The sequence below is a fragment of the Ammospiza nelsoni genome, chromosome 5 (genome assembly GCF_027579445.1).
Source record: "Ammospiza nelsoni isolate bAmmNel1 chromosome 5, bAmmNel1.pri, whole genome shotgun sequence".
Lineage (NCBI taxonomy): Eukaryota > Metazoa > Chordata > Aves > Passeriformes > Passerellidae > Ammospiza > Ammospiza nelsoni.
The window spans coordinates 52,297,632-52,314,309 of record NC_080637.1 but is presented as its reverse complement, the minus strand read 5'-3'; the positions used below and the strand labels follow the sequence as shown (position 1 = coordinate 52,314,309).

General features: G+C 37.8%; 1 protein-coding gene across 1 annotated transcript in view; it reads right to left on the bottom strand.

Moving 5' to 3' along the window:
* The window catches only part of LARGE1 (LARGE xylosyl- and glucuronyltransferase 1), a 283,741-nt gene that overhangs the window by 200,671 nt on the left and 66,392 nt on the right, over window positions 1-16,678 (bottom strand). Inside the window, exon 3 of the mRNA XM_059472096.1 lies at window positions 1,143-1,329. Coding sequence (XP_059328079.1) covers window positions 1,143-1,248 — 106 coding nt within the window. The 5' untranslated portion in view covers window positions 1,249-1,329. The remainder of the gene's footprint in view (window positions 1-1,142; window positions 1,330-16,678) is intronic.

The following is a 16,678-nucleotide window of genomic DNA, read 5'->3' as shown; positions in this document are numbered from 1 at the left end:
AAGTGTTTTGTTCTAGAATGAGCTCATGGAGTTACTGCACATTAAGGTAGAATTTTGAGTACTTGAATAAATTTGCATAATCAAATATTTGTACATGGAATATAACAAATTCAGAATCGTATGCAACACACAGAGAAAATCTTTACATGCTCTTACTTGTGATTTAACATGGAAACCTCTTTTGTTTCCAAACATGGCACTGATTTGTCAGCCAAGGATACATGAAAGAAGCCTGACATTTTAAACAATGCCTTTTTAAAATTATCAGACTGTAAACTAGTGACTGAACACTTTTACAAAGTTTTACAAAGTTGGAACACCTTTCCTCATACTAATGCAACTACAAACATTGAACGACTTTTTTTTACTCTTGCCAAAATAACAGATCTGTTATCCAATATAAAATTCTTCACCTCCACAATAAACAAAACAAACAAATTTTAAAAAGCTACAAAGTAGGAAAGAGCAGGAGAGCCAGAATCCTTGATCCTCCCCTAACTGAAGTATTACTGTTGAACGTCTGTAAGGCCAGGAAAGAAACTTCACCAGACAGGTAATTTAAAAGACAAAGTAGTGATTATTCCCTGTCTCGTTATAAAAAGTGGTCATTACATAGCTGTAAGTCAATGTACCTATAACCTGGAGGATTTCCATCTAAAAAAAGAAGGGGACAGAAAGATATTCCAACTAAAACAATCCACTGACAGTCAGGTAGATGTGGATCCAAACTACTTTTATGTAAAGAAACCTTATATAGATATGCATTGATTTTCTGTGTTCAGCATATCTGAAATGAGATGCTAAAAATATTACAGGGCATAGGATAGACCTACTTTTAAAAATCAGAAAATACAGAGAAAGATTAGTAGACTGGGCAGGGGGGAGTTGTTGCCCATCTTCAAAGTTCAAAGATGAGTGGAAAACCAAGTAATTGTGGCCAGTAATTAACTGAGCATCCTCAGTATCGAGAACATGGTAAGGAAGGCCTTTTGTTGAAATCTGCACTTTGGGAACTATTTCATATGCAAGCCAAACAAAATTTATTTGAATAAAACCAATGATGACTGATCGACATTTGTCTGCCCAGCTACAAATCATCCAATACCCCACCACCCTCCCCTCAGCCATTATTCCTCTCCTACCTTCAAAACTCCCAGCAAACAGATAAATCCACGTAATTGCTGGGACAAAAAGGATGGTCAGAGAGGCAGCCAGGAATTTCCGTCGCCCTCTGCAGATTCCCAGCATTCTCTCAGGAGTGCAGAATCCCAACCCAAGGCTGTTCCTATGTCGGAAGCAAATAGTCCACAGCCTCCCACATATTACTCCCTGAAAAGGAAAGGAAAAAATATTTCAAAAGCTTATCACTCTACAGAAAGTTATAGACTATGCCAGTGTTTCAAAAGACTTAAAAAACAGGGCTAAAAAAGGGCTGCTGCAATTGCAAGGTGGTACCCATTTCAAAATTATCCACAACTACTTAATAATAAAGCAAGTTTTAGAAGTCAAATTAAGACAGTAAGTCAATAAAGCACATCATATCACCTAAATACACACTAAGCTCCACCTCACCAAGAGATGTCAGCTTTATTTATTTATTTTTATTTGTCCTCATTTTACTTTACAGGAACTCTGAGATCTTTGATGCCCATGTGTGCTGGGGTCCCATGGCAGATAAGAGACAGCCACCCACATTCCTTCACGAGCTCTCAAAGAGCAGAAGTCACACCACTGAATCAGCAATGCATTGCAATTGGTCATGAACTCAAGAGAGTGAACCAAAAAAAGGAAAGCTGAAGTTTAGGGGTAGAGAGATGTTACTGAAATTACCCACTTTGCACACCAAAAAGCAGTGCTGATGAGCTGCTGTGTAAAAGAGTAGAAGAGAAAGTGCAAAATGGGCAAGGAAATACTCATATTCACATAGGGTATATCAGGAGCTTTTATACTGTATGCCATGAGAAAAATTGACTCTACTGAATAAAACAGTTTTTATTAGAAAAAAAAAATCTGATCCTAATTTGAAATAATTGTTCTGCATTTCAGAGTGGCCAAGAAAAAAATATATGATGATTTTTATTCACAGGAAAACAAATATTCCCACATCAGTGCAGTCATGCAGAGCATAAAAATTACGTTTCATTTTGATAGCATGTTTTTTTGAAAGGGAAGGAAAGGCTAGTAGCAGACAAGTTAGAAAAGGAAAGAGAAGTATTCAGTCCATGCAAATCTACTTCAGGTTTTCTGTGAAAGGGCTTAGGTTTTTCAATTCTAAGAATAGAAGTAGTCTACAAGAACGGTAGGGAAAGAAAGAGACTCTGGTCGTACAAGGTGTTTAATAACGGTGCCCTTTGACTTATGCTTCAACCAGCAGTCGAGCTGATACAAGCAATGTATCATTTCTGCAGTGACATGTTAACAATGAGAGTGTCTTAGCTCTACAACTCCATATATATTGCAGCAAAAATCAATTCTGAAATTAAATTACAGCAAAAATGAGAATGTAGACAAGAGAAATAGGTTCAGACAAAAAGTCTCTTTTTTGTGCTGGAGATACCTGGCTGCAATAATCAGGCAAACTTACAGCTGTTCCTTGAACATTCAATAGAGCCCACTTTACTACACTACAGTTTAAGAGCCATGATAGTACTCTGACCTTGGAACTGATAAAATGTACTATAATTTGTCCAGAGCCAGCACAAAAAGCATTCCATTGTGTCAGCTTTTCAAGGCAATGAATGCCTCACCACTGAGATTTTGCACAAAATATGTGGGCAGACTTAATATTACAACGGTGGTATTAGAGTCACTCTGTGTTAGATGGAGACACACATTTGGTAGATAAATTGTGGAAAGCTCTTGTCTTTACTCACTGTATTTGGATAATGATTACATTTCATTTCTTTTCCTTTTCTTTTCCTTATAGCACATAGCTTGTACAACTCTGAAGAGAGTCCTCTACATGCCTACTTGACAAACACTGATAATTTTCCAAGCTTCTGTGTTTATAAGCATGTATATTATAAAATGCACAGAATCACTAATTTTAAGTAGGAATTCTTTTTTTTCCTTAAATGTACTGGCATGCACCACTGACATCAGTCTGTGCAAAGAAAAATAAACCTCTGAAAATATAAACTCCCAGGCACAGTTATTGGCAAACAGCCACATCTTGCACTGAAACATGCACTGGCTGGATACTGCTCCTATCATGACACCTGTAAAACTTACAGGTAACAAATTAAGAGTCAACACCACAGTTTCTGAAATCAAACTGTTAAAAGTGTGCTGATACAAATTTCCAGGGCAACGACATACAGACTCTGAGTTACAGTGCTGCTAGTGGATTAATTCATCCTGGGGTGGCATATTTAAGAAATAATTTGATTTTTCCTATACATTCTTTTAAATATCCATGCAAGTTAAGTTTCTGAACAGGTTGATATGGAGGATGGAATCCAGCTTTTCTGCTCTATGAACATAAATTACTCTAACAAATCAAAAAGGTATAAGGCACAACACCAGTTCAGCTGCGAAGGAAAGACAGAAATGTGGCAAATTCAGTTTTCTACAAATTGTCATCCTTCAGACAAAACAGCCAAATCATTTTGCACATTCATGCATATCTTTTATCTAACTAGAAAACCATTTGGGAAAATCCTAAACAGACAAGTCAGCTTGTGATGGATCACCCTAGGAAATGTTAAGATACATCTTTTAACAGTGCTTTAAAAGAGCCATATAGCCACTTTAAATTATGCTTCTACAATATCCCCACCTTCCCAAAATTGTGAATAGCTTGCCTTGGGTCCTAAATATTCATTTTTAGTGTATAAAATTACAGCCCCTGCTGAGTACTTTTTTTCAAAGTAGACGATGCATCATGTGCAACCCTTACACAAGCGATTACATAAAAGGTCCATGAATGGTAATGAAGACCCTTGGCTTACAGGAAGAGATTTGGACTCAATCATGTATTCACTATTGGCTTTACTCAGAAACAATGTTACCTAATATACCACTGTCAAATAAATTGAAAGAAGACATTGCAGCTCTTTTGACTTGATTTTCTTTTCAACAGTGCCAGATTGACATCCACCACGGAAAGAAAGGGATTTGACACTGGCTGGACCAAGGGCTGAGCACAAAACACAGTTGCACATTTCTGCCATATGAGCCTGCAAATACCTTTCAGAATTCTCCTACAGTCTCCACCACTCCTCAGTAGGACTGCCACAGTCCCACCGAATCAGACTGTCACCTGCCTAAAAGCTCCTCAAAAGCAGTTTCATGGTACAAGCTAAAACTGAAGCTACTTCAGATGTGACATTGCTAGGCACATTCATCTTTTCAGTAAAATGGTTCACTTCATTTGCACAAAGCCATGCAGTGCTCCTCCTGACAGTTTTCAGTCTCAACATCTATGCTAACTAAACACCTGTACCCAGAAACACACGGCATGAAACATATCAGAAACTGTAAAACAAAGGATGAAGGAATAACCCAGCCAACTTAACCACAGCATCCAGGTGTGGTATTCTGATGAAAAAAACAGCCAGTGGTTGCTCCTTTCCTGTTGCCCAATGTTAGCATTTTTAGATCTGAGCCACAAAGAGCAGCTGCAACGTTATCAATCCTTATTGGGTTTATCTCAAAGCAAGAGAGACCAAAATTAGACCCAGAGAGAAAGGGAGCATTTATGTTTGCAGTTTCAAACACAGTCTCAGCTACACCCCTCCAGCCACAATCAGATTTTCTGCTAGTGCCACAGATACTAAAAAGTGCATGCATTGCAAGATATTGTTCTACCTTCCTCTTTAATTGTGCTTCAAGAGCACCATATAATCATATTTTAGAAATATGATTCAGTAAATACTACCAACAAAAGCTAGCTGCATGTACATCATATGCCTTATGCCTTGCTGTCAGTGTCAGGTGCTCTACACTTCTAGGACACACCAGTTTAGGATTTATAAAACCTACTGCACAGAAGCAGCTCCACAGACTGTGCTGTGACCAGAGGCCAGCTCACCCCTCCCAGACTGCTGCTAACCATGCTCCAAAAGGCTTGGACAATGCCAGTGTGCAGGGTCACAGTGGGAACTAAAATAATTTGGGGTTCTCATTACTAAGACTTACTCATGACTTACCCACTGGACCAGAATGACCTTTCTTACCTTCACGTATAGTCAAGCACTTCCATTAACTACACTAACTTACCAGAGTGGTTTCTTTGTTTTAAATTGTGGATTATCTCCTCAGCTAAGCATGAAGCAGCTACCCAGTATGAGCAGCACATATATTAAAGTATGTAACACAACACTAATCACATTGGTGTTCAGTTTCTATATATTTATTTCTTTAATTACGGCATGAGAACTCGACTATGTCAGACATTCAGCAGGAGTTCTGTGAAACAAAGGAAGTAATTATGAAAACAAAAATCAAACACAATTAACTAGATTTAACTGCTCTACTATAAAAAGCTTTTCTAACTGCTTCAAACATTTCCTTGCATTTGTTACAGTTAATCTTTTCCCAGTAATCTTCCATTTGTTTTCAGAGCCACTGGAAATAAACATATACAGTTAAAGCTGTTTACACAGCAATCCTGTGCCGTGGCTTTGTTGTGTTTTTTAAATTAATGTTATCTAATTCTTTTTGCTCTTGCAGTCTCTCTGCTCTCTTTCTGCACATTTGCAGTCACAGAGTCAATGAACAATTTCTGCTGCAAAGCTTTTCCCTTGGCTCTGTATCAATGTAGCATTCATCCCTTATGGGAATTTTTTCAGATTTTTGTCAAAAACATAAATAACAAAGTAAAAAAGCAGTATCTTATGCATTTTTTTCTGGGTTTTTTTACATGTTGGTAATCAGGGTTTATAATGAGTTTACTCCTTGACAGATTTTATCTTGCAGCTTTGCAGTCTTCCCATTATGGGAGCCGGTTGTCATGTGACATTGTAATATTAAAGAAAAGTTTGGTATCATAAAGGCAGGGTGTAGAGTAAACTCAATATGAAAAAATTAAATGATAAATCTTTATTTAATTAAACATTTCTCTGTTAATTTTCATGGTTTAAGCCCAGACAGCAACTAAATACAACACAGCCACTTGCTCCCCACATATCCTTCCAAAAGAATGGGGAGGAGAATCAGAAAAGGGGAAAACTCATGGGATGAGACAAGAACACCCTAATAATTCCAACGAGGTAAAACATTATTATTATAATCACCATTATTATTACAACAACAGCAACAGTAACTGTAATGAAAAGGAGACAGAGAAAGGAATAAAACCCAAGAAAAAGCAAGTGATGCCCAATACAGTTGCTCACTGCCTGCTGACCAATTCCCAAGCAGCAGCCAGCCCCTTCCAGAAAACTCTCCCAGTTTGTATACTGGGCATGTTGTCATATGTATGGAAGATCTCTGGCCTTTGGGTCAGCTGTCCTGGCCATGCTTCCTCCTGGCTTCTCGTGCAGCTCTCATTGGCAGAGCATGGGAAACTGAAAAAACATTTTATTTGAATAAGTATGACTAAGCAACAGCCAAAATATCAGGGTGTTATCAACATTATTCTCATATCCAAAACACAGCACTGTTCCAGCTACTAAGAAGAAAATTAACTATTCCAGTCAAAACCAGGATAGTGAATATATTCCTCTTCTCAAGGTTTTAGAAGAGAAACAGCATCTTGAAAGAAAATGCCATCTCTTCTCCCATCAATCTCTTCTTCTTCCACCCAGAAGAAATTAATGCAGAAACAAATCTAAGAGCCCTTTTGTTCCCACACTCCAAATTTCCTTGGCACTGGAGAACCTCAAAATCAGACTTCTTAATCCTACAGTACCATGACTTTAAAGAAGTGAAGCCACTTTAAAGTAAAATATTACAGCAGAGTTCCAAATGCTACCAAATGCACTCTTTCTCAACTAGTTACAAGGAAGCAGTCCTATCTGTAAGAGAGAAAATAGCCAGTAAGTTGACAGCACAAATGATTTCTGCCTTGGAACTGTGCTAAGTGCTCTGAGGGCACACAGGATTGACATCTTTTATATCTTCACTCAGTACATGCTGTGGCTTAAGGAAAATTCTATTAGTGCCTTGTTAATCAAAGTTTTCTAGAAGGTTCCAGCTGTAAGAAACACCACCACAGGAATGAAAGTAGTCACAGACAGAGAGAAGCAAACAAATAACATACTTTCACATTTTTCTGCTTTCATTTCCATGTACCCCTTTATGCATGTACATATATATATTTACATATGCACTTGTAATGGTATTCTTTTTTCCTTTCAGGCATACACTTTCATTCAAAAGAATGAAAGCCTGCAACTTCCAAAATTATTACTAAGGAATAAAACAATCTAAGATTAACAGGATAAGAATATTTTCCTAAGTCTCCAATCAAATGTCACTGTTAATATGAGGGGGGAAAATGCAATCAGTTGAGAACAAAGAGAAGCAACAAAATACAATCATGACAGAAAGATTTATCTTGCCTGTAACATTTCATTTGCAACCAAAGAATTATACTTACTTTTAAAGCAGCTACTGATCTCTTTTCTCTCAAGGAGTTCTCCAAACCCCATCTTTATTCCACTTTCTCAGCTATATGGGCATACAGCATCTGTATTTCCTGACTCCCCATCTTATCTAAGGACTCAGCACAACTCAAAGAAAGTGAAATAGAGCCTGGCTTGGTTTGTGTATGGCAGAATTCTAACAAGGCCCTACTACACCTACTAAGAGTACCTTAGAATTTGAGATCTCAATGCCCCTGAATTATGAACATACTGGAGACCCTGACCAGCCGTCAGGACCACATACCTGTGATACAGGACCTGGCAACAGAAAAGCAGCTCTCCTTCAATCACAGTCTAGAGTCAGGCCACAGCATGACTACATGTATGAATTCCAGACTTATAAAAAGGACATAGCTTTCCAAATCCAAGCATCTCTACCTAAAGTAGTGGCAGAAGGCAATTAAAAAAAAAAATAGGTAATATGCTATCTGTTTTAACCTCAAAGAAAACATCAGTTTGTTGGTGCATCACTGCTCTGCCAACCTCTACACCAGAGCCTCTTTCTACTGCATAATCAGAGAGACAAGCCATGGGTTTGTCCATCCACCATGTGCACATACAACCACATAGAAAAGAAAATGCTCTTTAAAACAGGAGTAGGGCACTATATGCATCATACATAACTCTTCTCTGCGATTTTTATGCTAATACTTTGCTTCTCAGCTGAAGTTCTTGGATGCTTGTTCAAAAGCAGTGTTTACCTCCATTAGAATCCACTATGTGTAAAGCTGCTCTAATAAGGAAATTGATTAAAGATTCATTAGAAAGTTTTGCTTAGGAGAGAACAATTATTTCTTGAACTGTTCCTCCCTGACAAAAAAAACACCCATCTCTCTATGAAGCAAAGTCCTACTATAAAAAATTCTAAAAAGCATGACAAAAACCCCCCTAACTTTTATTTTACTGCATAGATCGCAAACTACAAGTTTGTTTTACATGAGAATTTATAACATGCTTACATATTCATAGCATGTTTACAGCAGCTACTTACTTGGCAGATGGAAATAAAAGCTGGCATCATACTTATAAATTGATCTTTATTAAATATTTATATTAAATATTAATTGGCAAATTAATATTTTTTAAAAATAAAGGAAGAGAGAAATGGGCCCAGGTGGCTCTCTCCTTAACCCTGACAGTAAGAAGGAAGGAGCTGAGGAGTGCACAGATCCCATGGGTCAAAAGTCAGTTGTGCAGCTGGTACTGAGTGACAGGAGACACCTGGCTGCAGCAATCAGGTGATGGATGAATAGAGGTGTTTTAAGAAGGACTAGCCAAGAAGATCAGAAGGAGGAATTGTTCTGTGTGTGAGAACAGCTGAAATACCTGCAGATCTCCTTAAGATCATCCCCCTCTACCCAGCAGTAATGAGAAACAAGTGGAATGCTGTGTCCAGGTCTGTGCTCCCCAGTGACGCTGCCAAAGAGGCTGCAGAGCCTCCACCCTTCGGGACATTCAACACCCAACTGGCCTCCAGCAACCTCCTTTAGCTGAGCTCGCTTTAAAGCAAGGTGCTGAACTAGGCAATCTCCAGAGGTCCCTTCCAAATGCAACTCTATAATTCCTGATGCCACAATTTTGTACCCAGTCATAAAACAAATAGTGGCCATTTAATGTAAATCCTCAAAATTCAAACTAATAGTTATTCTGCTATGCATGAATGCACATGCACATAAACAATTATTTTGAAACACACAGAGAATCCCAGGTTAAACTTTTAGCTAGTACAAATCAATATAGTTTCAGTAAGATCAATTCAACTAGCATCAATTCACAAAAACTATGGACTAAGTCTCCCAAACTTGATGAAAAGTTGCATTTTTTTATATAAGCAACAAAGTTCTCACCTCATTACTATTGCCTAAATATTACCAAATGCATAAATGTTTTACCATATATATATAAAATGAAAGTTCCAAGAACTGCTGGTAATTTCCTATTTGAATAATTAAGAATCACCCAATAGGTAATCAAGTGTAGTGTATGGAAATATGTGACCATAACCAAAAGCAGAAGAGAAATCTTTTGCTACAATCACAGTGCTGCTTCACCAAACACACTATAGAGTCTCAATAGCTCTTTGATGCTACTATAGAACATCAAATAGCAGCAAGAATTGTGAGCAACCCTTTGTAAGTTTCCTGCAGAAATCCCTGTGTTTCAAGGTCCAATATTTACTATTTCTTAAATATTATACCATCCAAGTGGGCTATAAGGATCTTTTATTTCAGTAGGCTTTCTGAAGGCTGAGTGGGTTCTCTATGAATTGATGGGAAAGGCACTTACACCCCACACTCCATTTTTACCTGACAGAAAAGCAAAGCTCTTGCAGAATAATTTGGTATCAGTCACTTTAAGTAGGAAAGGCAGCTGTGGATTTAGGTTATTTCACATAGGACACGTTCTTGAACACTGGAACACAACTTGATACACTGGAATTTATATACATGGATGTCTCATGGCTTCGTATTCAGTAGAACACAGATCTATATGGGCATTAGACAATGACACAAGAGTTCTAATTACAAAAGGGCCATGAAAGGCATTACCAAAGCTAAACAAAGCCGTAGGAACCAGCCTCAAGAGGAGATCCTGGCAAAAATGCTTTCTGAAGAATCCTTATTTTCCATGTGTGCAGTCAGCATTTCAATAGAATCAGGTTGGAAGGGACCCCTAGAGGTCATTTAGTCCAATCCTCTACAAAGCAGGTTGAATAATGCTCCTTCAAACCAACGTATCATTTGCAGAGCTCTTTACTCTTCCTTTAAAAACTACTGAGGGAGGGTGGTGTGCCTGGAAAAAAGGGCAGTGGACTCTGTGGTCCTATGTTCTCTCCATTTCCAGAAATAACAATGATTTTCACTAAACATTTCATTTTATCTCTGTGTGAAAACTTCACTGTTTGCAATTTCTACTGATCTCATTATCATCACCATTCTTTTTGGAAGTTCCTATAATTCTGCAATTAGACGAAGGTACAGAAATAATAAGTATAAAATATTTAGTAAGTCTCTTAAAAAGAAAATTAATACAGTGAAAAGAATTACCTTATTCAAACGCACATAATTAACAATTCCATGTTAAATCTGATTATAATTCATAATTTTCAGGGCAAAGGGGAGGTTGCCAGACCCTTTCTAATGAAAGAAAAAGAGGTTAATGATGATGTTGAGGATCATGAAAAGATGTAGAGGAACATAAAGGCATGGCCATGTTACATAAGACAAAAGCATGCTTTGCACTGGCTGGTGGAGATAAGAGAGAGACAGAGGATGAACACCTCTTATTCTCTCTCCTAACTGCTTCTATATTCCAGTATCTTTTAAGACAATTTGACTCTTTCTGTGTCTGGCAATCACTAAGAAAGCAGAAGTTAAGCTACCCTGTAGGACTTCAATAGCAAGTCTCATGAGAGCAGGACAAAGACTGGGTAAGAGTCTCAGAAGAATTTAGATGAAAGAGATCTTAACTCTTCAGTCTAAGATTGTTGTCAACTGGATGAAAGTATTTCACCCAAGTGAAACAGTCAAGCAGAAATGACTGAAAGTTTTATTATGAATATTCACAGCTGCAAAGCAAATGCTGAAAGACTCATCAGCTTTCTATACTGAAGTTTGAATCCTGGCACATTCCCCATATTACATCTTTATAGTTTAAAACCAAGAAATCCTTAAATATGTCTTTATACAAAAAAACTTAAGAACACACATATAAATATTACTTAAACTGATACCAAAGCCAAAACAATACATTTGAAATACATTTTTTAAGAAGTTAGTCTAAGCAATGGAGCTGCAGTTAAAATAATCCCATGAATACCAATATTTTAATAACTTGGCTCCCCGCTCATTCCAGATCTGTGATTTGCTAAGGTTCTCCACGTATCCCTTAGTTCCTGGGCTTCCTTTCAGGGTGAGACAGGGAGGTTCTTCTGACACAAAAGCAGGAGAATTTTTGAACAACATTTCCCACAGGGGCTATTCCCTACAGACAGCATAGATAAGATTGCGCCGTGTGCACTGTAACACTCCCCAGTACTGCCTCAGCAGGTTTGCTGCCTTCAGGCACTGCCATCATGAAATACAACACACACCCCCCTCTGCATCATGACATGACTTGGGTGGGCTGTGGCAGTTTTTGTGGATCATACAAAGACACAAAAATAGCGCTCCCTTGGGATCCAAGCAGAGGATGTTACACAACACAGATGCAGGCAGTCGGTTCCACAGGGGCCAGGCCCTTCCACCTCTTGGCCTGCAGACCAGGACATCTTCTGGAGGCAATGCCTTTGCAGTACAACTCTCATAGTTATAATGTCAGTTTTGTTACCTACAGATGGTCTACTCTATTCTTGTATCACGAGCATCACATTATCTGTTGCCATAACCCTACGGGACACAGGGACACAATATTTTGAATCTATGGGCCATGTAAACTGCAGATTAAACGATCATAAACTAAATGAGGTCAATTCAGTTATAACTGTACAGAGACTGGGATCACAATACTGACCCCAAGGCCAATGCTTCACCATCAAGATGAGCTATACCTCAATATGTACTGCAACAGAGAGCAGTAACCACTACAGATCACTGACTGCACTTTCAGCAGAGCAGCTTTCTCACTTGCTCAAGGGAACCTGTCAGTGAGACAGCACGAAAATATAATGGTTGGGAAAACAATTCCAGCACACTTCTAAAAATAAAACTTTTTGAAACTTTTTTTGTTGCTAGGAGATGCAAAAATATAGGACATAACAATGTAGTTATTTGAAGAGCAAGAAAAGCAGTCCAGAGTTTTAATATTATTATTATTAGCTAATGTGATGCAGACAGACAGGTTGGTTTTGACATCAAATTACATAATACTGTTTTTCCAAAATTCACCCACAGCCATGAGGACACAGTTTGGTAGGACAAGTTTTGTTTATTGCCAAGCTTCTATTAACTACTTTTTCAATTGATGAAAAAGATTTTTTAAAAAAAGACTAAAAAGGGCTCAAATGCCTTTGGTTTTTTAGTTGCGGTGGATGAGACCTATGGATATACAAAATACGTGCAGAGATTATGTGTTTTATTGCAGAGCTGAAAGAGAAGATAAATCCTTTATTTCTAACAATGAAACTGCAATGAGAATATTTGAACAAATTAAATGGTCCAAATTTTTAAAAGCTGTCATTATTTGCAGAACATAGTACTAATGTTAAGTCTGGGATACACAAGTTAATAGAAAACTAGAGTATTTTTTCCACCGCTAACTCCTGGGAAAATATGAGCTGCACATATTTTACAGGCAACTTAGAATTTAGTCTTGGAAGTCCTGAAGTTAAACTTTCAATAATTTCTCCTCACAATTTGCCACAAAAGGTTCAAAATTGTAAAACTCATTTTGTTTGCCTTGTTTTATGGAAATGGCAAGGTATACCTTGTGGTGACTGCATTTCTTACACTGTGCTACTGAGAGACACTTAAAATGTATTTAGTTATTAGAAGGAGCTCTGGTACATAAAGTGAAGCCAGCCCAAATGTATGCTTCGAGTGTGTTAAGAATGACAAGGCTGGAAATTTCAACTGTAAGGCTGCTGAAATACCTCTTCTATAACATTCTAAAAATGCCCTGTGCAGTCTTCAGACATTTACTGGCATTTAGACATAATTTTGTAGTTAAAGGGTAAATTATGTTCTGAGTGGTTGATTCTTTGGCCACAACTTTTAAAATTATTTATCTAACCAAAAAAACCCCATAAAAGCAGGAAAAAAAAAGAAAAATGCTTGTGCCAGTAATAGGCATTACCTCCAAAATGCATACCCATTGGCTTTGCATTTCAATGGCATAAAGCAAAATCATCTACATTTGATTCAATTTCTCTAAAAAGAAATATTCTTTTAAAAGGAAAACAGATTTATTCCTGAAAGGGTTCAACTTGATGAAATACTAATATGGATGTTCATTGTTTGTATTTTGTACAGTTTATGTACTCTCTTATCGAATAGTCTCACATTTGCAAACTTGTAATATATATTACTTTCTAGCTCACATACAGCAATTGGAAGAATACTTTACTTTTTTAAACAGACTTTGAGAGATTAAAGAAACCAGGTAATATTTATTGATATGGCTGACCTTAAACTTACAGCATCTCTACAGCCAAAGACTTCTACAAACTGATTTTGAGAGACAGTGAAATATACTGAAAGCAACAATGAGCACCATTTTAAATAAGAAAATGAAGCTTTAGATTACTGGATAGCAGGGTTAATGACTACTAAAAAGTTGTACAGTGAAAAATATGCTAAAGAAAATGGTGTTCCTGTAAAATGTCCCCTAAACTAAGGTAATATATCTTTTTCTGCCTACGTGGCCATTTCCACAACATGCATTAGCAGCCTGACAACCTTGGGTGTCTCAGAACTGAAAAGAGTTCCCATCAGCTGTGGAGGGGAAGAAGGGACTGCTCTTCTCATTTTCTTAAACAGTACCTTCAGATCGGAAAGCTTTGAAAGCCTAGTATCTCAAATCATATCTGCAACTACAAAAACATGAACTTTTCCTTTTCAAGGGAAATGCTGTAGTTTTATTAGAACTTCAAGAACTGATCTTGAAATAAAATGTCACCTCCTCCTGGCTTCCGAGAAAATCACAAGGGTTAGCACTACTGTTGGAGGCATCACTGGAAATGCATAGATCTGTTGGGCACGAGTGCCAACCATTACTTGATACTGATCTCATTTCAGGCTCTTATCATGCAGCTTTTGGAATTTCTATGTCTGATTCAGGCAGAATGCGTCTGCTGTATATAAGTGACTTCCAAACACACATACTATGCTGACAAAACGTTTATAAACTCTAACAAACAGATGCCTGGAGTAGTTTGTAACCAATCAAGGTAGACGTTCTTGAATATTTTAACTATTGAGAAGACCTTACCAATTATACACATACAGATGAGAATATATGTTAAGACATTTACAGATGAATATTATAAACCAGTTCTATGAAGTAAAGCAAAATGGTAAAGGTTGACTCATGCCTTCTTAGTGTCTAAAAACACTTTGGAAGAAGCAACGTTGAATAGCAACACAACTTGAGGTATTTTTTTGTCACCTTCAAAGCTATATTCCATGATATGATCAAACACTGTATGTGTCATTCTTCTAATACTTAAAGTGATAGCAAATAATTACATTAAATCATTTGGGGGAAAACTGCCTTTTGAACAGGAACAAGCACAGGGGTTTATCAGCTGAAAAACTATGAAACACTACAACAGTTCTTTTGAAGAATAATTTACTACTTTTGATGCTAAAATACTTTAGCAGTAGAAATAGAATTGTTTTAGCTGTTCTCAATCCTCCTTTGAGGGTCTCAAATTTTCTAGTATTTCCAACATTCCTGTAACATATATTGATACAAAGATTCCTGGATCTTTTAATTAAATGTCATAATATTTAAATATCTTTGGGTTTCCTTGCGTCTTTAAGGTAAAAAATTTAGGAGTTTGAGGAAAATTCATTACCCAGCAAGTCAATGGTAAAGTTAAGAAAAGAAGCCAAAGAGCCCAACTGCAGTGAAAAACTCATCTAAGCAATACCTCAATCCTCATTAATATTTTACCACAGTAGCTCAATAATATTGTCTAAGTGCCACTAACAAAGATTAATGAATGAGATCTACACACTTTGTGTATTTTTTTAGGTTTTTTTCTTTTAACATGGTGGATTTTCTGTTTAGGTTTTATTGCCATCTGTGAGGTTAGAGATATTGAATAAGAACATCTAAAATTGTTTTGCTACACGAGGAATTATAAATGACTTGAAGGTATAAAAATTCTAAAGTTTATGGGGAAAAAAGTTCAATCTGCATGCTAATAGCAGTAATATTATCAATTGAAACCCTACAGCTACCATGACATATGTCTCACAAATTCAACCTCTATTCCTTTTGGTGAATCAATGTGGAAAAACACAGGGAAGCAGGCAGTTTCAGCTACAACTGAGAAATAATTCAATAAGTCATTTTACATCAGCATTCTAATTCAGAGGAGGAACACTTTCATCCCTTTTGACACAATCTCCCTAAGCATTCCTTCTTATGCTAGACTGAGCTACATGACTGAGGACTCTGAGAGGGACAAACTGGATACCCTTAGGATGGAAAAAAACCAGAAGATACGTTCCAGAGGGTATGCTAAAGGATGCTCAGCTGCTGGGACAAGACTGCAACTAGACCACTGTAAAAACCTTGAATGAATGCAGCCTGTGTATCTGGTCCTCTGAACTATTTCACTCTACACACTCACTCCTGCTGGGCCTCAGTAATTGCTAACATGGACAAAGCTGTACCACATCAAGCTGCAGAAAATGCTGAAGCCACACCAAGTAAGAGGTAAAGTGGAAAAGAACAGTTTCATACAGCTGTATTAATGAGGAACAAGTCACAAGCTGTGGAGCTGTCAGAAAAATCAACAGCTGTGATCAAATGCAAGTTTTTTCTTCATCTAAAAATCAGGCTATAAAAGAATTCCCTTTTTTATCATCCCAGTCATAACCTGTCTTGGGCTGAAACAGAACAGCTCAGCTAATTAGATACTTGATAAAGGTAGTTTATTTGGGGCATTTTCCTGCGTTTGCATTTACAGCAGGCAAAGGAGGCAAATTACTTACTTAGCATCAACACTTTTCCACTTCAAACCTAAAATTCTAGACCAGTTAATTCCTCAAAGGTAGCAACGAATGAGACACATTCCAACTCCCAGTACTTCAAAGAAACTTTTTAACTGAGACATACAGAAATTACCCAGGCTGCTGCTGCCGTCCTAAACGCTTCCAAGCAAACACCGAGTTTGTTCCAGGCAGGAGGGTGACACACCGAGATGCCACCCCGCGATGCTGCCCTCCTAGAGGCTTTGAAGCACGCAGGCAAGCTGCAGCAGGAGGGAGCAGACTGAAGGCGGCCGTGCCATGGCAGCAGGTGGCGGGAGCGACAATCGCGACAATCCATCCCCGCACCCAGGGTAAGCAGCGGCACAGCTGCGGGACACAAACAGCGGCCAGGCCGGGGGGAAATCGCCCACCGAACGCTACAAGCGA